At 38.4% G+C, this 24,888-nt stretch overlaps 3 protein-coding genes across 3 annotated transcripts; all 3 read right to left on the reverse strand.

The window, feature by feature from the left end:
• Positions 1 to 209: 209 nt before the first annotated feature.
• Positions 210 to 4,659, reverse strand: mtg1 (mitochondrial ribosome-associated GTPase 1). The gene is made up of 11 exons (XM_005940690.3): positions 4,414 to 4,659; positions 4,225 to 4,289; positions 3,006 to 3,110; positions 2,840 to 2,926; positions 2,679 to 2,735; positions 2,225 to 2,315; positions 2,071 to 2,132; positions 1,889 to 1,985; positions 1,681 to 1,762; positions 1,465 to 1,577; positions 210 to 677 (listed from the first exon to the last, which is right to left on the reverse strand). The coding sequence occupies exons 1-11, from the start codon at positions 4,514 to 4,516 to the stop codon at positions 580 to 582; spliced, it is 960 nt and encodes a 319-aa protein (XP_005940752.1). The 5' UTR covers positions 4,517 to 4,659; the 3' UTR covers positions 210 to 579.
• A 4,956-nt stretch (positions 4,660 to 9,615) lies between these two features.
• LOC102296021 (peroxisomal N(1)-acetyl-spermine/spermidine oxidase) lies at positions 9,616 to 15,524 on the reverse strand. Its single transcript, XM_005940688.3, has 10 exons — positions 15,292 to 15,524; positions 12,578 to 12,754; positions 11,945 to 12,075; positions 11,657 to 11,844; positions 11,293 to 11,468; positions 10,973 to 11,142; positions 10,708 to 10,793; positions 10,480 to 10,592; positions 10,199 to 10,353; positions 9,616 to 10,116 (listed from the first exon to the last, which is right to left on the reverse strand). Exons 1-10 carry the CDS (start codon positions 15,443 to 15,445, stop codon positions 9,964 to 9,966), a joined length of 1,503 nt encoding a protein of 500 aa, XP_005940750.1. The 5' UTR covers positions 15,446 to 15,524; the 3' UTR covers positions 9,616 to 9,963.
• Positions 15,525 to 17,221: 1,697 nt separating this feature from the next.
• On the reverse strand, positions 17,222 to 24,888 carry LOC102294316 (peroxisomal N(1)-acetyl-spermine/spermidine oxidase). Its single transcript, XM_005940682.3, has 10 exons — positions 24,279 to 24,888; positions 23,104 to 23,280; positions 22,861 to 22,991; positions 22,583 to 22,770; positions 20,818 to 20,999; positions 20,441 to 20,610; positions 20,104 to 20,189; positions 19,878 to 19,990; positions 18,336 to 18,490; positions 17,222 to 17,811 (listed from the first exon to the last, which is right to left on the reverse strand). The coding sequence occupies exons 1-10, from the start codon at positions 24,430 to 24,432 to the stop codon at positions 17,680 to 17,682; spliced, it is 1,488 nt and encodes a 495-aa protein (XP_005940744.1). The 5' UTR covers positions 24,433 to 24,888; the 3' UTR covers positions 17,222 to 17,679.

A 24,888-nucleotide genomic window follows, 5' to 3' on the forward strand; every position in this document is an offset into this window, starting at 1 on the left:
ATTTAAATAACAGAATAAGTAAGAGTGCTGTGCTTTGGGACAGCTAGTTTTCCACAATCGTCTTCGCATTCTGAATAGTTCACTCTTTTCTAATAACGCCTGAAATTCATCTGAGATCTGTGATCATGACATGGATGAGAGGCAAACCTACCGCTGCTCTCAAAAGCGACCGGTGTCTCTGGAAGGTTTTCACGGTGTTTACATCTTCCAAAAAAAAAAAAAAAATTATCTACCTACAAAAGACACTCAGGAGCAACAGACTGTTCCACATTTACAAGTGCACTCTATTATATGCTACACTGATGTACATAATAATTAAAGAGTTTGTTATCACTGTCTTTATGCCAATAAATATCCTGTTTACACCACCCTGGATATCTGTCTCATGTATCCTACAAGCAAAACTGAGAATGACTATTTAATAAATGTCTTTTATTTACAAGTCATACAGGAGTCTGGTGACTTTTTGCATTATCCACAAGCCCAAAAAACTGCACCATGTCAGTGCAGACACAGACTAATATGCTCTTGAAGAAATCCAGAAACAGTTTTTAGTTATCGTCGGTAAAATGACTCGGGTCAGTCGAGCATTACTTGACCCAGCTCTCCTTTCCTGAAGGCTCTTATGAAATCATATGCTGCTGCTGTGTAGTTTGGTATTGTGATGGTAACATTTCCTGAAAGAGACAAGGAAAAAAAGGGATTGAACCGTTAAAAGAGAAAAGTGCAACAAACCATGAGGATTGCCCGTGAATGACGGCAAGTAGTTCAAAAAAGGTACTGCAGTAGGTTAAACTGCTGATTAAAGCAAATATATGATCATCCAGTCACTTGATGCATTTAAGCATGCAGACATGATCAAGACCACTTACCAAAGTTCAAACTGAGAATGAACATGGCCACACGGCCATCTCCAAGGTTTACAGAGAATGGCCAGAAAAAGGGAAAATAGTGAGTGGCAGTTCTTTGGGTGAAAATGCTTTTGTTGATGCCAGAGAAGAATGGTCAGGCTGCTTTGAGCTGACAGGAAGGCAGCAGTAACTCAAGGAATGTTGAACACACATCACATGAAATGTTGAAGCAGATGGGCTACAGTTGCAGAAGACCACGCGGTGACCCACAGTCTTCAGATCTTGACCCACTAATAGTAACTAAGGAAATGGCCAGTTGCATATAAGCAGTCACTTTTATTTTTTAGGAATAGTAAGATTTTTTTCTTTACTTTACTTTTAAATATATATAAAAAATATCTATTTAAAGCTCCTGCCTGCAGACTTGTTTTTTTTTTTATCCCCATTTCAAGCCTTCATGCTAAACTACAAAGCTGCTTGCAACACAGACAAGGCAGTGGCATCAATTTTGTTCCCAGTCAAAAAGCAAATAAATAAAACCAAATCACTGATAAATAAATCATTAATTACACTGTACAGAGCAGTTGTATGCATAGGATGAGCAGTGTCTTACCCACTCCAGTAATCGCTTTGACCCGCTGAGTTTTTCCAAGTTTTACAGCAATGCGTTTGAGGACATGCTGGATGTCGTCACTAGGCTCTTGGAGATCATATTTGTCCACATAACTGCACACAAACACATCTTTACAGAAAACATTCAAGAGAAAGCTAAATAAAAAAAAAATAAAAAATCCACATGAACACAAAATAGGAGAAAGAAAAATTCCACCTGAACTTTCCTAGCCTGTTCAGAGAATAGAGTAAGTAGTCAGCAATGATGTCTTCACCCACTAAATGGTCCAGTATAGTTCCTGGAGAAAAACAGATTTTCAAATCATTCTGTATAAAGAAGAAATCCAACTATTTGGAAAAAAATAATTTTATCATATATACAAACTGACAATAATTATGTTAGGGGAAAAAAAAAATCTGCATACCACATAAGGCCAGCTTCATGCCTGTTTCAACACTCTCAATTTTAGGAGGCAAGACTCCAGGTGTGTCTAACAGGTACATTATGGGTCGCTCACACACCTGAGGACAGCAGCAGTTATAAATACTGGATGGTTGATCAGACCATCAAAACACAAACAAAGGCAAACGCATTCTCCACACACACCTGAATTTTAGTTAGGACCACTTTGGTTATTCCTGGTTCCCCACCTACTCGAGATGCACGACCTGAAATTAGTGTACAAGTGCAACACTCGGTAATGAGGAGGTGAAAGTTATACTGAAATCTTCAAATCAATCCACAACTTTTCTGCATTTACCCTTTTTTAGATTTGTTCTTCTCAACGAGTTAATAAGAGACGACTTCCCAACATTGGGCACTCCAATCACCATCAGGCAGTAATTTGTAATCTGAAAGTTTAACACGTTAATCTGGTTGCATTTTAAATAAAATCAATGAAGTAGGAAAATGTAACATTCAAAGAAAACTAATTTCTTCAACATAGAAGACACTGGTGAGCAATTTGCTTCCATATTTGTAGCTTAAAGACTAAGATAGCCAATAAGGAGGGACGTGTCATTATTTTATAGGCAAAACTCACAGCATGGTGAGGGTATGAGTGCAATTTCTATAGTTTTGTGGCACTTTTTCTGGACATACCTCATATCTTGTGCAAGAAATTGAATTTGAGGTTGTATAGAAGCAGTGAGGATATATGTTCTCTGCCACAGAGCACTAAAACAATATAGTTTAACCGTCCAGACTGAATGTACCTCCTCTCGGTTAAAGCGTGGTTTGCTTGCAATAATATCCATCACCTTTGGCACCAGCTAAAGAAAAGAAGACAGAATTAGTTTGCACATCTGTGCTCATAACTTTTGCAACTTTTTTAGCTGTGTAGGAAATGGCTGCAAACAGTAAAATGTTTTTCTACCTTTTTGATGTTGTGGTCTCTCTGCTTTAAGCAGTCTGTGAAGAGAACATGTGTCATCCCTTCTTTTTCTAGCTTCTTCAGGATTCTCTGCAGAGTAAATGTAGCTGTAGTACAGTAAAATGCTGCTGACATGCGACTCTGCCAAAGCTGCTGCAAGAATTTGTACCTGCTTGTTGGACAGATCAGCGAGGTCCATCTTGTTGAGAATTAGCAAATGTGGTTTGGCACTCAGTGTGTCCTGAAACACCGGGTTTCTTCCAGAGAATGGGATGTTTTTAAAGTTAAGGATTAACATCACAGGGCTCCCGCAGTTTTAAATTATCACCTGACCACATGCTATTTTTGAAATTCAGAACACACGTGGAGTACTTAGTAGAGGACTAGAAACACCTGTCTTGCTCAGGTGGTAAACAAGCTCTGAACTAAACTAAACCACTTTCTACATAATTTAGTTGTTATCATGCCAAAATCTTGCATAGATAAAAAAATTTTTTTTAAATCAGCTCATGTGCATCTCCCAGATCAGTTCACAGTGATGCACCTTCTATTTTCACAACTATGCACCATGTTTATTGGCATAATAGTGAAAACTCTCTGTCTCTCCTGTAGCTCTTTCTTTAAGTAAAGTTTAAAAGGTTACTCCGAATCACAAACCAATGTGCTTTTTTCTTTCCTGTTTTATTTTCCTGCCGTGCCTTAAAAAAGTCGCTTCTACAATGAAAATGTTAACATGGTGCATAGAGTACCTTTTGCACAAAATGTTCTTATTCTTAAGAGTTTCTCTTAAGGATTAAAAAGGGAGATAAAATCCATATACACTGTTAATGTTTATATCAGTGCTCTTTTTTTCTTATGTGACCTTGTCTGCTGTCCTTCAATATATTTAAGAAAATCAAAAATAGAAAAAAAAACTCACTACCTATATACACCATTTTTCCCCATTTCAAAGTCAAAGCTTAATTGTTGTCAAAGCTTTAACTGCTATGTTGTCTATAAAATAATTTGTTTTTAAGAGTGTATAGATTATCTATACATATAATCATAACCCATCATATCCTCTGATGTTGCAGAGGTACTTTAGGTAGAGGTAAGGGCTTTTTATAAATAAAAACATTCAGTCTTAAAATTAAAATTACACCAATATAAAAGATTTTTCACCCTAAAAATATGCCAAAATCTCTCATCGATTATTAAGGTATTGGTTAACAAAATAACACGGAATAATGTCCAAATATCAACAATAAAAGCTATGACAGCTGGCATCATGCAGCACCCTCCAGAAAATACGGTTTTTATTGGAATTTTGATACAATTAAATACACCACTGTTTGTTTTTTATTTAAAAGATGATACTGTTTTATGGTGTAATATAATAAAAAGGATATTCTGGCATCGTGTATTTCTATGATGCAGTCCACACTCTTCAGGTTGGCTCTCATCTGTTTTAGTCCTACAAAGAACAAATTATTTCAGCAACTATGTGACCAAGAAATGACCTCGAACACCAGATTACCCGCATTTTCAAAAGCATCATAAACCACACTTTACAGCCAATGTAAAGCCGAAGCTGTCACCTTTAGCCATGTGTCCGGGGAACCAGTGAGCCACTTCCCGTCCGCCAAAGTCGAAAACGGTTCTGAACTTGTCGACATGACGGAGTGCCTGGTACAGTTTCATGCTATTTACCCAAATATATATCCACCGTCCTTCATTTGCTTTAACAGAACACTTACTTTGACTCAACTGGATGCACTAAACAGTCATGTGTCTCACTGTTTACATCCCGACTCGAATCTGCCGTCAAGCTTTTTTGTTCCGGTGTTGTGCCAAAAAGTGATTGTCTGCCAGAAACTGATTGCCGTCCGCGGGAGCGCGCGCGGCTGCTTAAAGCTGCAGCGCGCGGATTACTTGCGTTGCCAGCTACTTCCGTGCAACTGATATAACGTGGGGGGAAAAAACCCAAACACATTTATTCCTTTGTTATTAGGCAAAGGTATGCATTTATGGAGCTTTAACGTTTCTTGTAACCGAATTATGACGCTTATCAGAAGGTTGCTTTCAGTGTGTAGCGCAGTCACGAATGACTACACGCGTCACGATGGAATAATTAATGCCTACAGGTTTAGTATGTCTACTCTCGTTGTTCATATTTGTTATAAGACTGTCGAATAGTAGTTAAAACAATAAAGACCTATTGTGCCAGTATCACCATGACTCTTTCTTGTTTGTTCAGAATAACGACTGAGAACATGGCATTTTAGCGCTACCAAAAAGTGATTGTGGCCTATAACTTGTCACTGAAACAATATTTCGGCTTCAAACTTGTTGGATATATTCCAGAAGGGTTACATGTGATATATTATATCCCAAAAACTCTCCAAGAACTGCTGAATAACTTGTACAGGAACAATAAAACTGATAATATGCCATTTTCAAGCTGCCAAAAAGTGATTGTGGACTATAACTTGTCACTGAAACAATATTTCTGCTTCAAACTTGGCGGATGTCATTCAGAAGGGTCATATGTCAAATATTACATCTCAAACAGTCCCTTAGAACTGCTGGATAACCTGTAAAGGAACATTAACATTGATAATATGCCATTTTCAGCCTGCCAAAAAGTGATTGTGGCCTATATCTTGTCACTGAAACAATGTTTCTGCTTCAAACTTGGTGGATGTCATTCAGAAGGGTCCTATGTGACATATTATATCTCAAACACTCTCCAAGAACTGCTGAAAAACTTTTAAAATAACATTAATACCGATAATATGTCATTTTCAACCTGCCAAAAAGTGATTGTGGCCTATATCTTGTTAATGAAATACTATTTCTGCTTCAAACTTGCTGCATGTCATTCTGAAGGGTCCTATGTGACATATTATATCTCAAACAGTCCCTTAGAACTGCTGAATAACCATTAAGGGAACGATAAAACTGATAATATGCAATTTCCAACCTGCCAAAAAGTGATTGCCGCCTATATCTTGTCACTGAAACAATATTTCTGCTTCAAACTTGTTGGTATCATCCAGAAGGGTTACATGTGACATATTATATCCCAAACAGTCTCTAAGAACTGCTGAATAACTTTTAAAGAACATTAATACCATAATATGCATTTTCACCTGCCAAAAAGTGATTGTGCTATATCTTGTCACTGAAACAATATTTCTGCATCAAACTTGTTGGGTATCATCCAAAAGGGTTACATGTGACACATTATATCTCAAACAGTCTCTAAGGACTGTTGAATAACTATTAAAGGACCATTAATACCCATAATATGCCATTTTCGACCTGCCAAAAAGTGATTGTGGACTGTGAGCATGGACGCGCTTGTTTTTTTTTTTTTTAAAGGTTCCTTCATGTAATGATCTGCTAGAGGGTGTGGGGGGGCCACAGCCCCGTCCTCCAGGGCATGAAGCAGGTATGGAGGAGATCAAAACTCCAGACATCCAGAGGCCCCCAGAACACAAGAGAACAATTACATCCAATTAAAGAAGAAACCACCAGTTAAAATAAACTAACAAATAGACCAGAAACAGGGGGTATAGCGGAAGCTCAACACCAGTAAACCATGGAACAACATATATATTAATTCTTTGCATACAGTAACTATACTAACATGTTAGGAAACACAAAATAATTGAATCATCCTACAAACAAATTGCAATCAAAGCTGAACTCTAATGTTGTGAACAACACAGAAACACACACAGCAACACGAACATAAATTAATGAATTAATAAACAAATTGAACAGGTTGAAAATGGCATATTATGGGTATTAATGATCTTTTAAAAGTTATTCAGCATTTCTTAGAGACTGTTTGGGATATGCTGTGCCACATATCATCCTTTTGGATGATACCCAACAAGTTTGAAGCAGACATATTGTTTCAGTGACAAGTTATAGGCAGCAATCACTTTTTGGCAGGCTGAAAATGGTATATTATCAATGTTAATGTTCCTTTAAAAGTTATTCAGTATTTCTTAGAGACTGTTTGGGATATGATGTGCCACATATCATCCTTTTGGATGATACCCAACAAGTTTGAAGCAGAAATATTGTTTCAGTGACAAGATATAGGCCACAATCACTTTTTGGTAGGTTGAAAATTGCATATTGTCAGTTTTATTGTTCCCTTAATGGTAATTTAGCAGTTCTGAGGGACTGTTTGAGATGTAATATTTGACATATGACCCTTCTGAATGACGTCCACCAAGTTTGAAGCAGAAATATTGTTTCAGTGACGAGTTATAGTCCACAATCACTTTTTGGCAGCTTGAAACTGGCATATTATCAGTTTTATTGTTCCTGTACAAGTTATTCAGCAGTTCTTGGAGAGTTTTTGGGATATAATATATCACATGTAACCCCTCTGGAATATATCCAACAAGTTTGAAGCCGAAATATTGTTTCAATGACAAGTTATAGGCCACAATCACTTTTTGGTAGCGCTAATGTTCTCAGTCGTTATTCTGAACAAACAAGAAAGAGTCATGGTGATACTGGCACAATAGGTCTTTATTGTTTTAACTACTATTCGACAGTCTTATAACAAATATGAACAACGAGAGTAGACATACTAAACCTGTAGGCATTATTTATTCCATCGTGATGCGTGTAGTCATTCGTGACTGCGCTACACACTGAAAGCAACCTTCTGATAAGTGTCATAATTCGGTTACAAGAAACGTTAAAGCTCCATAAATGCATACCTTTGCCTAATAACAAAGGAATAAATGTGTTTGGGTTTTTTCCCCCCCACGTTATATCAGTTGCACGGAAGTAGCTGGCAACGCAAGTAATCCGCGCGCTGCAGCTGCGCGCGCTCCTGCGGACGGCATCAGTTTCTGGCAGACACACCGGCATGAAGACGACTTCTCCCTGTTTTACCTGACTGTATGTCTATAATGTGATAAATAAAGTTTAAAAAAAAAAAAAAGGAAAAAAAAGACGACTTCTTCTACTTTTTTCAGGTTCGTATAAGTTGCTACTGCCCCCTGCAGGAACACCTGAGCTGGGCAGAAAATCTTCCGTGTCATTGAATAAAAACTGATGACGGTGTCAAAGATGGTGGTAGGGAGATTATTTCAAGTGGAAGCCTTTAAAAACCCTATTTTGGCACAGACTTTTAGGCTATATTTCATTCTCCCAACAAATCACATATCCACGTTTATATACAATTTCTTTATAAAATTTTGCAAGTTTACGCACCTCAACAATATTCTTAGTATTAAACAACTTCTCCATCTTATAAACATTTGGTCTCAACCTAAAATACACAGGCAGACATGTTTGTTTTTGCAACTTAAAATGACTAAATTCAAACAAGTAATGAGAGTCATCTCCAAGTTTCCCTAATCTACAAAGTCCACATAAACATTTGGTACATATAACTCCATAAAATCTACCCATAATGACTGGGAACACCGCATCTAAACCTTTTCCAGATAACACAAAATAGAAACTACACAAATTTTATTCCAGTTTGATCCCTTTTTGAAATATTCTGTAATTTATTGGAAAAAATTGGAATTCCAAAATTATTAAACATTTTGGAATTCCAATTTTGTCTCAGAATATCAGATATACTCATCGCAGTAAGTGGTCTTATAGCTATCATTCACCACTCTGGTATGTTCTCATAAATAATAAAATCCTGTATATTGAAATGCTTGCTTTAAGATTCAATTAATGAAATGTCTTCATGGTCCCACGCCTCTGGTAAGAGCAACTGGTTAAATAACTGTAACTGAGTTTCAACAGATAATCCCAGATCTCTAGCTTTAGTTAACAAACTATAGAGCTTTCCAAATCTGCCCCAGTTGACTTAATAGCCCTTTCAAGTGGTTATTGTAATTAAATGTGACACCAAGATAAGCATAACGATCCACTGCTTGTAATACAGAAATTCCAAATTTGAAGTCATGGAATTTTCTTACTTTACCTCTTGCAAAAACTTTACTTTTATTAGAATTTACACTTAGTTTCCAGTCAACACAATATCTTTCTACTGCATTTAAAGTCTCTTTCTTCTTATGATGAAGCCTTTATTTGCCACTTGCAGTTGCCTGCAGTGAAATTACACAAACATCACATCGGGGAGACGAGTCAGAACAGGTATACAGGCTTCTATAGCTTTGTCTCTGAGTCTGACAATACTACAGTGTCATCTGCATACGTAAGAACAATAAGTCTTACACAGACCTCAGCATCATCATCATCACTCATTTCTCAGTCATTATAATACCTATTCATTGTATACTCAAAATCATTTAAAAAGATTGCAGAGAGGTGATACATTTTCACCCCGTTGAACCCCTATATTACAATCAACAAACTTTTTTAGAATTTATTTTTTAAGATTTGACTGGTGATCTGAAACGGTATTGGATGATGAGACTTAGAAGGACTTTGATGATTCTAAAGGCAGAAAATCTTAAATAAAAAGTTAAAGTATATTATACTTTACAAATTAGCAGCAGGTGAAGATGCATTACTGCTGCTCTAGAGCTCTTCATGGACAAGCCCCAGCCTACCTCAGTGAACCTTTAAATCCATACATCCTCAGCAGATCCCTGAGGCCCCAAACTCTCCTCTGTGCCTGAGATCTGTGGACTCTGAGCGTGCTTAAAAAACAGCTAAAAAGTCACATTTTAAAGCTGTTCTAGCATTTTTGAGGTGAAGGACCTTGTAATATTTGCCTTAAAATGCATCATGTCAGGAGATGTGCTTAGTTCCTAAAAATTACATTCACAAAAAGCCGATCCACTAGAAAATACAGTTTATTCATAGTTAATTAAAATCAGTCCAAACGCAACAATTCGAGTTTGCAAAAGGAAAGTTCAGTCAGTTATCATCAGTCCTCAAATGACAAATTTGCAGTCAGTATTAACAACCATTATTCATGTCAACACATCATTATTCTACACATTGTGTGTGTTGCCTGTACTGGTTGAAAGTACCAGTGAGGCCCATTAAACATCCTCAAGTTAGCAGCAAGCCTTCATATTCACTCTGATTTTCATTGTTTAAAAATAATGTAACACATCAAAAGTGAAGTACATTTTTATATTATAGTAAATTTGAGCTTTTTAGTGGCAAAGAGCAATTTTTTAAAACTTTGACTTTGGAAACTCAGAAGGAGTAATGCGTGAGTAGTGCGAGATAAGTCTATCAGCTTCTCTCCACCCGGTGAGAACAGCTCCATGGACGGTTGAGAAGTAGCAGTGATGAGTTGCCTCTCCAGCGAACAACACCTGCAGGGGCTGAAAGAGGCAAATTAGAAAGAAGTGTTAGACCTTTAATGATGTTTCTGGTGGTTTGAGTGTGAACATAATATGTAGCTACTTGTGATTTTGATCCTTTTGGTGGAAGGGGCTCCATCAAGTTGTCCAGGTCCTGCTCTGAACAGCCTTTTCCAAGATTACTGTAGGATCCACACGTCCACGGATCGTGAAACCACTGGGAGCGCAGGATTCTCCTTGGAGTGATGATGGGGTTCCCTAAACATGCAGAAAAAAACCAACCCCAAAACATATCTTTCTAAAATGACTTTTGTAAGTCCTTGTGAAACTAATGACACTGGAATATCTGGCATTTCTCACTACTTATGATCTGTCTGGACTCACCTGTAAACCTGCGAATAAGCTGTGTGATGGCATCTGTGACCTGCTGTTCAGACAGTGTTTCCATGTACTCTGACTCATGTCCAGAAATCCAGCCACAGAGAAGGTGACCGTGCCTGAAGATTAAACCACACACAGAACTGCACTGTTAATGTACGAATTGGCATGTTTTTACCACTCAGTGCAAATCTAAAATGCTGGGCAAGCATTAGCATTTTGTGAGCAGTTGACCTTTCAGTGGGTTTGAGTACAGTGAAGCCAAACAACTTCTTTATCCAGGATGTTTGCACATCTGGCACCTGGTCCACCACAGCATCCTGAAGTATGAAAAGGGATTAAACAGACATTCAAGCGTTAGCAAAGAATCTAACAACCAGCATAAACCTACAAACATTTTGAAACAGAGATATGAGCTGATGTACTCCTGTTTAAGATCCAACACAGCATGCACAGTATCTTTATTTAGGTGGCTGAGTATGCCTTTATGAAATCTCACCTCATCATCCCACACGAAGAAGATGACCTCACAGTCAGCATCCCACCACGGTGAATCAAACTCCACAAATATTTTATTGTTTGTCCCAAAACCCAGCCTCTGGACGGAGAGCAGCTTGTGCAGAGGGAGAGGAGGATGGAACAAGGTTGAGTGGTGCTTCTTCAAGTATCCTGACAAAAAGACAACAACTTTAAATTCACTGAGCCTCAATGTGGAAGTACTTGTTTTTGTGACCCTATGTGAATAAGGGAGCATGTATTAAGTAATAAAACCTTCATACACTGAGGTATAAATCAGCATTTTATGCGTGTGAAACTTACCAAGTGGCACGGTGACTATAACGTGATCAGCAACGAGCTTTTGGCCATCACACTCAATCATCACGGGCTCTGCGCTCTTTGCGCTGTTCCAGTTGACACAGCGCACAGGCTTATTGTAGGTCACTAAACCAGCAGGGAGCTCTTCTATCAAGTTCTGGGTTAGACCTTCATAGCCACTGTACAAACAAAGGACATAACTATTAAGTCATATGTGCTGCAACAATTTACTGAATTAAATTAAAAATTGCATTACAGGCTGACTAATCTACTAAGACAATAATTAAGACTGAGTATTTGCTTGTTTGCCCTAACAAAATAAATGCTTGTTTTTGCACAGTGTAAATGCAGAGTCAGGAGTACGAACCCTGGGAATGTACAGTCCAGTCCAGGTAGAGTCTTGTATAGGCCAAAGGCCCCCATGCTGACCTCATCCATGCTGTGAGTCCCATTGACACAGCACTCGACCTTCAACATGTTACTGATCACACAGAGTCGCAGAGATCTGGTGGCTTCATCAACATCTTTCCATTTCTCTGCTGCGTGCTGTTGCACCTACACCAGGTAACAAGCAAAGAAAAACACCCACAATTCATGTGAGAATCTAGATGCCACTAATGATTTGCTGTGGATAAAAACACAGCCAGAAATTTACCTGTGCCCGTAAGAAATCACCCACACTGGGCCAGGGTTCTCCTCTTTGACTCTGAAAATCGGAACTTTCATTTATCAGCTCCAAAAACAATTTCTGAGCAGGTAAGATGTCCTCAGCGTTCAGCTCCCGACCTGCAGATGTTACACAAGAACACTGGTCAGGAAAATCTAGACTTCTCTACATTTTTTTAACCTCTCCTCTAGTTCAGAGCTCTTCTTGAAGGCTGGTTTCACACTTTATCTTCCCATTCAATAAAGATGACCAAGACAGATTTAGTATGCTCTGAATCTTTTAAATCAATTTAAAATCCATTTGTTCCATGAAGTCATCCTCATAAAATGAAGGGAATTCTCTACTCCTCATGGACTTTTTCACTCTTTAACTATATCACCTCTTGATGGCAGAGCTCAGTGGCTGTTGGCCACACCGTTCACACTGTTAAGACACCAGCATGCAAACAATGATGATTTACAGCCTCTGCCTTTTCCTTGTCTATTTGCATAAATACTTTGCATTTGGTTGACGTACCTTCCCTGCCCCAGTAATTAGGTTAGGTGTAAGACTAATCAAAATATTACTAATCTAAAAAAACAATCAAACCAACAAATACACTTTATAAAAACATCCTTGAACCTGAACTGCTGAAGAATCTGGGAACCCAAGGAAGATGGCCTCTGACATCCAAGGCCTGGTTCTCCGGCTTGAGGGCTTCTGGATCCAAAAGCCCATACTGACGGGCCAGACAAAACACCGGGTTCTCCTCACACGGCCCATGGATCCAATTTGCTCCTATCTCAACAATTTTATCACCTACAGGTAAAAAGATTTTGTCCAGAAGCAGAGAAGGAAACAACTTTTAATAATCGGATTATATACTGTATACTCTTGCCATGCTGTTGTTGTATTAGAGCTGCCTGGCAAGGGTATAGGGTGTAGGCAAGGGTTGGCTGGATAACCAATCAGCCTACTGTTTTATTAACCACATGATCAAATATACTGTTACATAGGAACAGGTTTTAATTGTATTTCTATTTTTAAAATGTGTCTAGTTTCTTCTACACTATGTTGTATATTGTTGAATGAATTTTGTCCTAAGAGACAACAATGGTGAGATTAGTTAACACAGTAGTATCATTTACAGACCTTGGTGTCATAATCCCGAGTCCCAGTGTTCTTAGTTAAGTGTTTTGTTCTTTTAATTATGTTGTCCTTGAAGTCCTGCCTCCTTTTGTTAAATCTCTGTCTCTGTTTGGTGCTCTATTATTTGCTGGTATTGTGCCAAAAAGTGATCGTCAGCCAAAGAGCGGTTTCCAATGTTTCTGTGTGTGTGTTTTTTTCCTTTAAATTTTTACGAGTAATATCTTTACATGTCTTCGTAAACAGACTGGAGTAAACTGGATTTCTGAAGGGGTTATATCTATATATCTATGTCAGGGCTCTGTGTGCGGGCAGGCGGAGAGGAGGATCCAAGCGCAGGACTCGAACACAGAATTGTAAATCAAAACCTCAGCTTTATTGCTGACATGAAAACCAAACGTGAAGTGCCGCGAATACAGAAACCAAAAAACACACAGGCATAATCTGAGGGTACGACGCGACACCGAGCATGGGAAAACACAGGGCTTATATACACAGGGTAGTAATGAGGGAATGGGCAACAGGAGGGAGACACAGCTGGGAGAGATCAGGGCTAACGAGACAGGGGGGAACAAAGCTGCACACACTAACCTAAGACAACGACTTTCACAATAAAACAGAAAACATGAAACACTACTAAAAGACACGGACAGAAAATAATACATGAAACCACAATTCCTAAAACATGGATAAACAGAAACATGAAACTCTAATAATAAACATCATCATCATCATCATCATCATCACAACAAGAGAATGAGAAAACAATCCTGACAGGGGATTTCTTTAAATCACCCTGTAATTCTTCAGCTAAGACACCCGAGTTAGAAAACACAGAGACTGCAGTCGTTTTTACACGCGTGGGCAGCAGCAAACGCACCCTGCAACTGCACACTGCTGCCTGCGTTCCTTTATTTTATACATGTCTGTGTGTGTGTGTGTGTGTGTGTGTACAAAAATAACAACGTCAGTCAGAATCAGCACACACTTAAGATTAACAATCTATCTATCTATCTATCTATCTATAGAGAGAGATATAGATATATACATATCTAAAAGAAATGGCCTGTTTTTCAAGTATCTTCATGATTCTACCTTTACCTATTTTACTTTACTTTACCTACCTACCTCTACCTATTGTATCTACATATATAAAATATCTAGTTCTTTTCAGGCCCTGAAAATATGTATTCAAAGTGATGGAAAATAACAGTGATGTTAATTTCACCAAAAACCAAACCAACAAGTCATTTCTAAAAAAAATTCCTGCAATCACTTTTTGGTAAATACCTGACAAAGATCGGGGGGGAAATTGATAGGGCATAGTATCGATAAACTAAAATACTCTGGGGATGCTATGAATAATCTCACCTTATAGAAGGCAACCTTTCTGCAAACAGTTATAGTCTGACTTGGATTGAGTCCAATCACTCTAGGAGACATTGTTGAAGGTTTCATATAATAGCTGTCTAATTTATAAATGTAGACAAACTCCTGCCATGTTTCAATCGGTTTGAATGAGACTTTGTCAGTTAGCACAAATCGAGGGGACTCAACCGGCTGCCAGTTGGTTGTAATCTAGTTATATTCCTATAGAACAGAAAGGTTACTGAACTCAAATGTAACAGTTAAATATTAATTTCTGTTAAATGTGGCTTTCAGTAATTTATCACTCTTAGTTACTGTATTATCAAAAACATATTGAATGTCATTACCAACTTGATCCAGTCAGTTGCAGAATGGTAGCAGCATATTGCTCCAAATTATTTGCATCTTGTATTTTGAACAGTTTACAGCAGTAAGGCTTCTTTCTTTACTTCGCTTTCCTCTCTTACGAATCCTTCATATGGGTCCACAAAACCTTTGCTACACACCACTTTATGACGCTTGGAGGAGCTATACATTACGGTTATGCAATGTGTAAGTTTCTGCCAGAGTTCAACTCATTATACAGCTGTGCTATAAGGTGTTATAACGTAGTATCCAAAGTCCTTCTATCATATCCCTGGCATGCATCTGTATGCTGCGCTTTTACTTTAGGTCATCCAATCACATCCAACATGAAAGTGCAGTGTGAGGAAATAAAAAAAAACTTTACACTGTTGCTTGCCATCATGACAAGAAAATGAATTGTGTGTTTGTAATTTGCGGACACCAGAATTTAAAAAACTGCAGATTGACTGAAAAAGCCCTAAGTGCATGTTACTCACCGATCCTTCCTGTTTTTATTCGTCCTCCGCTTCTTCCTGTCGCCTCCAGTATCCGCACATGATGAAAACCAGCTTTCACCAGTTTCTGTGCTGCTGCTATACCAGCTATCCCACATCCTATGATCACTACTTTCGCGTCTCTGTGTCCACCCATGTCTGGCAACAACGGTGAACCGCAGCTGTGTCCTTCAGTGGAGCGAAAAACCCCCCCAGCTGCGAACAAAAATTCTTCCGGTCAAGATTTTCAGAATAAAGTTCATTTTCCGATTTTCCCTAGAAAGCTTGACTACATGGAAAGTTATTCTCGCCATTATAAATAAAATACATTGAAAATATGTTTACATTATAATATATTATCAATAAGCCAAAATTTCAGGTTTCAAAATTGTAACTTAATAACTTAAAATTTAAAGTTATTTTCTTTGTAAGGAGTGGTCACTCCTCCAAAAAAAGCTTTGTTGAGACAGAGAGATAGAGACAGATGAGCTGACAGAAGAAAAGTTTGCATGCCTCCCTAAAGCTGATCACATGACATCACCTTATATATTCATAGAGAGCTACTTTGTCTTTAGTGGCTTTCTTAAATAAAATACACTTCATTACACATTGAATATTTTATTTGGTGACTTTGAGGAAATGTATTTGTATTTCCAAAACACAAAGACTTCACTTGTCAGTTAATAATTAAAGTTGTATCCTTACTGCAGTTTTTCAGTATTAAACTTCAGAGTATTAGAGAGCAGACAATGTATTTTCAAACAGAGGACTGACATCAAGGTTCTTACAGTTAGCTGGTATTTTGATCTATATAACATACTAACATTTTCATTTCAGATGACAGAAAGCCTGAAACGCCTGGGTGCCCTAGAATGCACCTGGATCCTGGTAATCCTGGTTTATGATTAACCTTGGTGCTTCTAGTACAGAAAAGAAAAACACCTTTGTGGAGGTGCAAGTGAGAAAGTTCCTGCTCTTTATGCATAAACCAATAAAGACAAGAGTATTTGGTGACCTCATAAGGTGAACACAGGGGGAGAAAAAAGTAGACATTAATTTATTTGCATAAATAAACACAGTAAATACACTACAATGTGTCCATGTTTGATTTTATTTATTAATTAAAAACACAATCACAAACCTGGATAGAGCCCTTTTGTCCACTTGTGACAAGTAAAGCAAAGTGCGTCTCCTGTCATTTACTTCAGTTTTATTATAGGGAATCTAATAAATTATGTTTGCATAAACTGAAACAAAATCATTACATAATTCGAAATATTAGGAGGACCGCGGTCCTTTAGAAAATGCAAATATATCATTATTTTGTGTTTAATGTAATGTTTCAATGATTTGGTGTTCTCCCTATTGAGGAAATGAACTATTCTGCATCTGAATCACACATTATATTTGTGGTCTTTTTATTCTATAGAAAGACAAAAAACACACAAGCAACTACATAGCATGTGTCCTGATTGTGGTTTAAAACAGATGATTTGGACTTTGATTTGTGCTTATTAATCATTGCAAAATAGTTGCAATGTCCAGGGAATGCATTTATGTATGGATATTTCCTCTATGGAAAATAAAGCTATTATTTGGTGTACTTTTTATCTAGCTTACTTCATCCATACCTGCAAGTTTTCCCATTTTTAATCAATTCCTTCCTCAGTCACACTCACTAAGGGTTGTATCACTAAGCCCACGCCACACTGACCCACTTTTCAATAACTTCCTGCTACTTTGCCTGCCATTTGTATTTGTTCTATTGTACCTGCTTTGCTTAGCAAATTTTATCCAAGCACCTGCCCAACTACTGCTTGCCTGTAGCGATTAAGTCACGTGTGATCTACCTGTCATTTTTATGGTATGCTATGGTTGACCATGCATAACTGTGTCTTATTTGTTCATAATACACTAAAATTGTTCAGTGCTCTTATTCTTTGATATTTTTTATTAAAATTGTTGGCATTGATTCAGTTTATGCATATTCTTATTTTTAAAATCACAACAAAAACATAATTTTACTTGCATTAATATTACCAACAACTCCACCAGTAAAAGTTCCCTTGGCAACATGTTAGCAATGACTAATGTATAATGTAATGCGTCAACCTTTAAACCTAGATAAGGAGTGGAACTCCAGATTACAACATAACTATGCCACAAGCCCTCTTTTTTCCCATATTCAGCACTGTGGTTTTTAGTGCCAAAAGACAACCATTATGATTACTCAGTGTCACCAGATAAGACACAGATAAGATTTGTCTTTTATCTTATCTGACTAAAGAGCAGTCAGAAAAGATAAAAGACTTATTTGATTGTTTTTTAGTTTAAAAAAAAAAAAGCTAAAAGAAAAGTCTTTATCTTTAAATTTCTTATATTACAGGGAATTCATGGGCTAACAGAAGCCCAGTAGTGAGTGATGAGCCTATCCGCTTCTCTCCACCCAGTGATAATTGCTCCATGAACGGTGGAGTAAAAGCAAGAATGGGTCGCCTCTCCAGCAAACAACACCTGCAGGGGCTGAAACACACAAGCAGTAAAAGTGAGAAACATTTTTCAAGGTTATATTATGTCACTTTCTGTCTAACTATAAAGTAACAGAAGTCAGTACTTCCCTGGGCAATATGACTCACTTGATTTACTAATAGTTCATCTGCTGCACACCATGCCAAGATATGTCACGTTTTCTACTAGCAATTCTTATCAAACTGTGTTGTGATTTGGCGCTATATAAATAAAATTGAATTGAATTGAACTGTGTTATCACTGGCAGTTTTTATAGATTGAATAAACAAATGTAAACAAATGATGCATTTTTTCCAACAGGCTGCTAGTAACAAAGCGCTAAAGGATACTTTTTAAAATGGATTTTAACGGACAAAACACTCCTCTGAAAATGGTCAGGTACAAGGACTGGACTGAACATTTTTAAAGACATTCAAAAAAGCCTGGAGAACTCTTACTCAAGACCACTTTAGAAAAATGACATGAAAGTCTGGCTCCTTGGAAGAAAAATATTAGCGGTGGCTCAAGACGTTTTGTACCTGTGACAGAGTTTCCTGTGAAGGCAGAGGTTCCATCATGTTCTTCAGGTCCTTGGCTGTACAGCCTATGGCTGGGTGACAATAGGAACCGTATGTCCAGGGATCAGTGAACCACCGGGAACACAGGATTCTCTTTGGTGTGATGGTATCGTTTCCTACACACAAATATGAAATAACCAAGGCTCAACAACTTCAGAAAATATATATATAAAAAAAACTGATATAAATAAATTACTTTTACTACATATTAAAGCCTTCCCTCTATGTATGACAGCTTTTTAGGACTTGAATACTGTATATCAGTAACTATTTGCTAGCTCATTTCAGCAGGCAGTGCCTTATACAGCCTGCCCCTCCAATATGCCCCCTGTGACAGCCAGTGGGGTGGCCTTGTGTTCTTGTTTTCTTGTTGCCTGTTTCATGCAGGTAGGTAGAGCTGACCCAGTTATAGATGCAGCACACCTGAGCAGGCCAGTCCCAGTGTATAAAGAAACCTTGACTGAATCATGGCTGTCTCTCTTTGTCTGTCACTCATTATGTTCATTTTGTTCTTCAGTTATGGCTGTTGTATTATTTAACTTGTGTTTAAGTTTCTTTACCTTATTTCATTAAAAATATCTTACAGCCTTTAAAAGCCTGTGTGTGGTCTCCCACTTGCTTGTCACATCCTTTGAGCCGGGTTGTGACACCCCATACATTCTGGTTTATTAAAAAGCAGCAGCTGGATCAATTATGGATCAATTATCTGAGAAGAATATTTCTTGCAGCTACTCAAGCTACTTTTAGATGCTCCCCTTTCCAAAACATGTTACCACATTAGGCAGCTCTGTATATTTGAGTTGACAAGATTATTATGGATGCCCTTCCTGACGTAGTGTCGAGGCGATTTGTGTGTTTTCTCGGGCACAAACCAGGTAGCTTCTACCTTAATGGTGCCCATTCAATACCTATTCAATACTCGGTCTAACATGTACATTTCTGCACTAGAAGGTTTCAGTCGAGGAAAATAGCTGCATAGTTTTCTACAATCAATTGTCATCTGCACAGTGGCCTGTTTTGGGCATGTCAACATCAGAGGATAAACTGCAATCTGACCTGGTTTCATAAATCTATACTGAACTATTTTCCCAATACTAATATGTTATATATAAGTAAGAGTGTGATGACTATCAGATTTTTAAAATATAAATACAATTTGTGCCAACATCATATTAGCAGGTTCAACCACAAACTCAGTCTTATTGCTGTAAGACATAAAGATATTTAGGTAATAGTCATACACGTTTGCTGCTCGATTTAATGCCATTATATCTGCATATATACTCTTTATTACCTGAACTTGTTTTATTCCTATAACAATGAGATGTTTTATAGATTTCTAATGAAAAATTGAACTGTTGTGATGCTTGTGCATACAGAGAAGTTTTCTTAGGTATAACAACCTTTAATTTTAATCATTAGTCTCTTTGATATTTATTTTTTTATCTTTAATTATGCTATAGAGGAAAGAGCTATAAGGTTTAGATCAGATATAAAACTTACCTGTGAATGTACGGACGAGGTTTGTGATTGACTCTCTCACTTCCTCCTCAGGAAGTGTCTCCATATACTCTGCCTCATGGCCACAAATCCAACCACAGAGAACATGGCTACCCCTGAGAGTTTGTGTTAATCAACAAGAGAAGTCAGAATGCTGGTTTGAATTGCAAAGGAAACTTTATAGGAGGGAAAAATCATTAATGGTCTCTCAGATTAACATGTCACTTACGTTTCAGAAGGTTTATGCACAGTGAATGTCACCAACTTCCTTATCCAGGATTCACTTACATCTGACACTTGGTCTGACACAGTCTCCTGAAAACACAAAAGGGTTTATGTCCTCTCTGATCTCTGGCTCTAAAACACAAGTTCACACAATATCTCTATTGTTTTACCCTTACTAGGCAACATTTCTGAGATATTTTATTGCATCATATACATAAAAACAAAGAAACAGGTTCATATCTTTAAAATTGTGCAACAAAGTTTAAAAATATCTGTCAACCTGTTATTAAGACAGGTTCGGTACATACTTATGAAACTATTCTGGCTGCTGTATTACAAACCTCGTCTTCCCACACGAGGTAGATGATTTCACAATCAGCATCCCACCACGGCGATTCAAACTCCACAAATATTTTGTCACATGTTCCAAATCCTAGTGTCTCGATCGACTTCAGCTTGTGGGCCGGGAGAGGAGGGTAGAACAGAGAGGAGTGGTGCTTCTTCAGATATCCTGACAAAAAGAAAACGTATTAAAAATTGCATAAACTGCAGCAGAGGGTTAAATCTAACTTGGTCTGTATTCCATTGTTAAAGTGACACTACCAAAACCCCGCCATTAAGATTAAGCTCTGACATTGGTCGTAGCACGGAATTTACAATTAATCAATTTCATGCAGAGATACGAAAAACAGGATGAAGTATATGAAAAGAAGTTTACCTAAAGGCACAGTGACAATAACGTGATCAGCAGCAATCCTCTCGCCATTCTCACACTCAACCGTCACAGGACTTGAGCCACACTCTGTGTTGCTCCAGTGGACACAGCTCACAGGGCAATTGTAGGTCACCAAATCAGAGGGGAGTTCAGACATCAAGTTCTCAATTAGGCGCTCAAATCCTCTGCAAGATAAGATACATTAAGATGACCACAATGCAGCATCTGTAGTACATTTGTATTTTATATTTGATGTGATAATCATAGCTGTTGACAATGACAAAGTGATGATGAGTGTCCATGAAGTGTGCAAAACTTGACTCACCGCTTACTATTGAGGTTCATTAGATTAGAGCAGTGGTTCCCAAACATTTTTTGCTAGGCCCCCCTTTGTTTTACAAGAAAAATGTTCGCGCCCCCCGCGTGCACGCGCGCACACACACACACACACACACACACACACACACACACACACACAAAAAGACATCCTCCAACCACACACACCCTTATTTTGCTCCATTGCGGTTTATTTTACACCTCAAACATTTAGTAAACAATTAAAAATGACAGGTAGTAATAAAATAAACTACTAACTCTTTTACACTGCGTCCACACCTACACGGGTATTTTTGAAAACGCAGCTGTTTCGTCCACACGTAAACGGCGTTTCCAATCACCGAAAACTGAGATTTCTTAAAACTCCTTTTTTGCCTTTACGTCGTCACGCAACCTCAAAGGTATGTGCCTTTTTTTCATGTCACGCTGTGCGCCACGTTATTGTTTACATGAGCTGATTTACAGAATGGCGGATAGAGACGAAATACTGTTAATCTGACTATCTTCAGTTTTTACAGGCTTACATACACACACAGTTACTGTCACTCCATTTACAAGGCAGAGGCGTCACGGTGTAATTATTTTACATGTAGTTGTTTTTTTTTCCTGTGTAATAATATTCAGCATTGCTATCAATACATTTTTCAAAAAATGCCTTGTGCAGGTGAAGCCAAAGGGAAGATATGCTTCATCATATTTTCTAGTCTTTGGCTTAGAATGAAGTTGGTTTAGAAACATATTCAGCTATGCTTCATCTCCTGCTTTGCGTTTGTGTGACAGCCCCGTGCTAGCTTAAAGTTGTTTCAGCATGTGCTCCTGGTTATTTCATAGTCTTTCAAGACTTAGTTGTGGTTAGTGATTCTCTAAATGAATTAAGGTGCAGCGAATGGAAATCAGGCCCATGACCTTTAATATGGCAGAGTGCCAAATATGTCTAAGAGTTAGCTCAAGCACATGTCCATGGATCCTGTCTGGCTACTTTAAATATAATCTGTAGTGAATAAATAACAAATTATAAAGATTAACTGGGTGAAACTGGAGCAGTCAAGAGCATTTTCTATTTATTTAGTGCGTACTTACAGACATCAAGGTGCCTGTATTTCATCGTCTTAGTCTTTATTGTGGATAAATTAGCTTTGTTCTTGTAAAACTAGACAATAAATGAATAAATAATAATTAGCTAATCGCTATAATAAAAACCACAGAAGGTTCTCACACAGGCTGATCAGAGGAGTAAATAAAAGAAACAATCTAAAGGACTAAGGATCTAAATCACTGCCACTTTAATAACTCAGTATTAATCAATGCAGCTTTACTCTTTGACAGCACTTGGTGGTGAAGGCATAAACTTAAATTGCTACAGGTGAGCAAATGACAAGTAAATGAATGGCATTTATGTTAACACCCTTTATGCATACAATGATGCACAAACCTTGGAAGCATGCAGTCCACGCCACGTAGGCTCTTATACATAGAAAAGCCTGCCAGGTCTATGTCATCCATGCTATGAGTCGCACTTCCACAGCACTCAAACTTCAGCATAGTACTGAAGGCAGAGAGAAGCAGCTGCCTAGTGGTTTCATCCTCATCTTTCCATCTTCCCGCTGCTTGGTTCTGCGCCTGCACAAAATGCCAAATTTCAACAAAACTGATTTTTTTCTTTACAGCTTTTTATATCATCAGCAACAAGCATAATTCAAAACAATGTACCTTTGTTCGCATGAAATGTCCTACACTCTTCCAGGATGTGTTTTTGCGATTTTGAAATTGTGAAGTGTTATCTAAAATCTCACGAAACAGCTCCTCAGCTGGTTCCATGCTTTCTGCACTCAGCCTCTGACCTTTGGGACAGAATTTAAAGTTGTAATAACAATCACAGCTTACCAAGCACGCTATTAATATACACGATGATGCGATGTGCTGAAGTACACTTGTGTTACTATGTCTGGTCACCTGAACTGCTGAACCAGTTGGGGACCAAGGGAGGATCTTCATCCACGTCTACGGCCTGGTTCTTTGGAGTGAGGGCTTCTGGAGGCAGGAGGTCATAGTCACGAGCCAGACAAAACAATGGGTTCTCCTCAGATGGGCCATGGATGTAAGCCGCACCAATCTCTGTAATAGTGCTACCTGTCAAAGAAAAACAAGTCTTTGTGTACATTTACTTGCACAATGACAGTAAACTGACCAAAGATTAAGTTGACAGCATAATTATCTTGATGATGGGAGGCCGTTGTACTAGTAGATCAGGTTTCACAGAACTCTTTGTAATTCTGAGAAAAACTAAACACACCCCATGAGTCAAAAGCTGGAAGAACCACCTGTAGCAGCAATAACTATAAGTTATTCTTTACTGCATGACTTTAGTAGTCTCTCACGTCTTTGTGGAGGAACTTTGGCCAACTCTTCTTTACAATGTTGCTTCGGTTTATTGAGGTTGGTGGGCATCCATTAAAGCACAGCTCTGTTAAGGTCCCACATTCAATCGTGTTGAGGCCTGGAATTTGACTGAGACATTGCAGCACCTCAATTATTTTCTTTTTCAGCTATTCCGCTTTAGTGCTTGGGATCACGATCATGTTGTCTGACCTACTTTGGGCCAAGCTTTAGCTTGTCAGACAGACACTCACATTTGACTTTAGAATACCTTGGCATACAGAGATCGACTCAACGACTGCAAGGTGCCCGGGTCACATGCCTACAGCAGACTGCCAAAACCCTTTTTTTTGTGTGGTGAGGTTCATCCAGACTTTAACAGCACCTGGTTGCTAAGATGCACTTAGTTTTTCACGGCACTGCATAGTGTCCTGTAAAAACTTTAATGTGAGGTGTCTGTATGCACTGGCATCATTTTTGTGTTGTTTCACCATTCGGAAAACATCAGAAAGCTGCACAACAGTCCAAGCACTGAAACTGAGAATAAGTACAACAGAAGATGCTGACAGCAGCAGGTGATTGAAAGAGACAAGAACATGTTGGATCGCTTATCCTCCTAGATTGTCTGCAATAAAGATGCTCACACTTAGAAATTAATGTTGTTCTTACTAAGGATTTAATTTAGTTGGTTTCTGATTTTCTGACAGTGTAAAGACGAAACCGACTAAAACAGAAACTACATATAAACTTACCCAGAGTTGCTGTTTTTATTCGTCCCCCGCTTCTTCCAGTCGCCTCAAGTATCCGCACATGACCATATCCAGCTTTGACAAGCCGGTGAGCCGCTGCTATACCCGATACTCCACATCCTATTATAACTATCTTTGGGTCCGCACTCGTCGCCATCCTTGGTTCGCATCGAACTGTAGGACTGTCGCTCTCACAGCTTTATCTCAACTTCACCTCGGGGCGTGTTTGAAATAAGATAGTGTGACTCGAGCATACAGTGGGGTGTGACTTATATATCGGTGCACATTATATAGTAGCGGTAACGCGTTGGCAGTCCGTGGACGGCACGTCTACCTGCAGAGAGGGTCTGTTGTCGATGGAGGCAGTGTCAAAAATAGGCGGCAGGCTACAGGTGAGTGGGCTACTCAGCCAGCCGTGGACAAGACTGAAGTTACGTAATACAAAGAGCTGAAGTGAAACAGAGTGTTAAAGGAAATGAAAAGCGCCCACTACAGCCGCTGTCTGTGCCTCTCTTGCTGTATTCCTACGGTATTCATTATTATTTTTTAGCTCTTCTCTTGCTACTGGTGGAAGTTATCTGTCCTTTCCTTCCCTGTTTCGGCCCACCTCTCA

The sequence above is a fragment of the Haplochromis burtoni genome, unplaced genomic scaffold, assembly GCF_018398535.1.
Source record: "Haplochromis burtoni strain Fernald_Lab_line unplaced genomic scaffold, NCSU_Asbu1 Contig_296, whole genome shotgun sequence".
NCBI lineage: Eukaryota > Metazoa > Chordata > Actinopteri > Cichliformes > Cichlidae > Haplochromis > Haplochromis burtoni.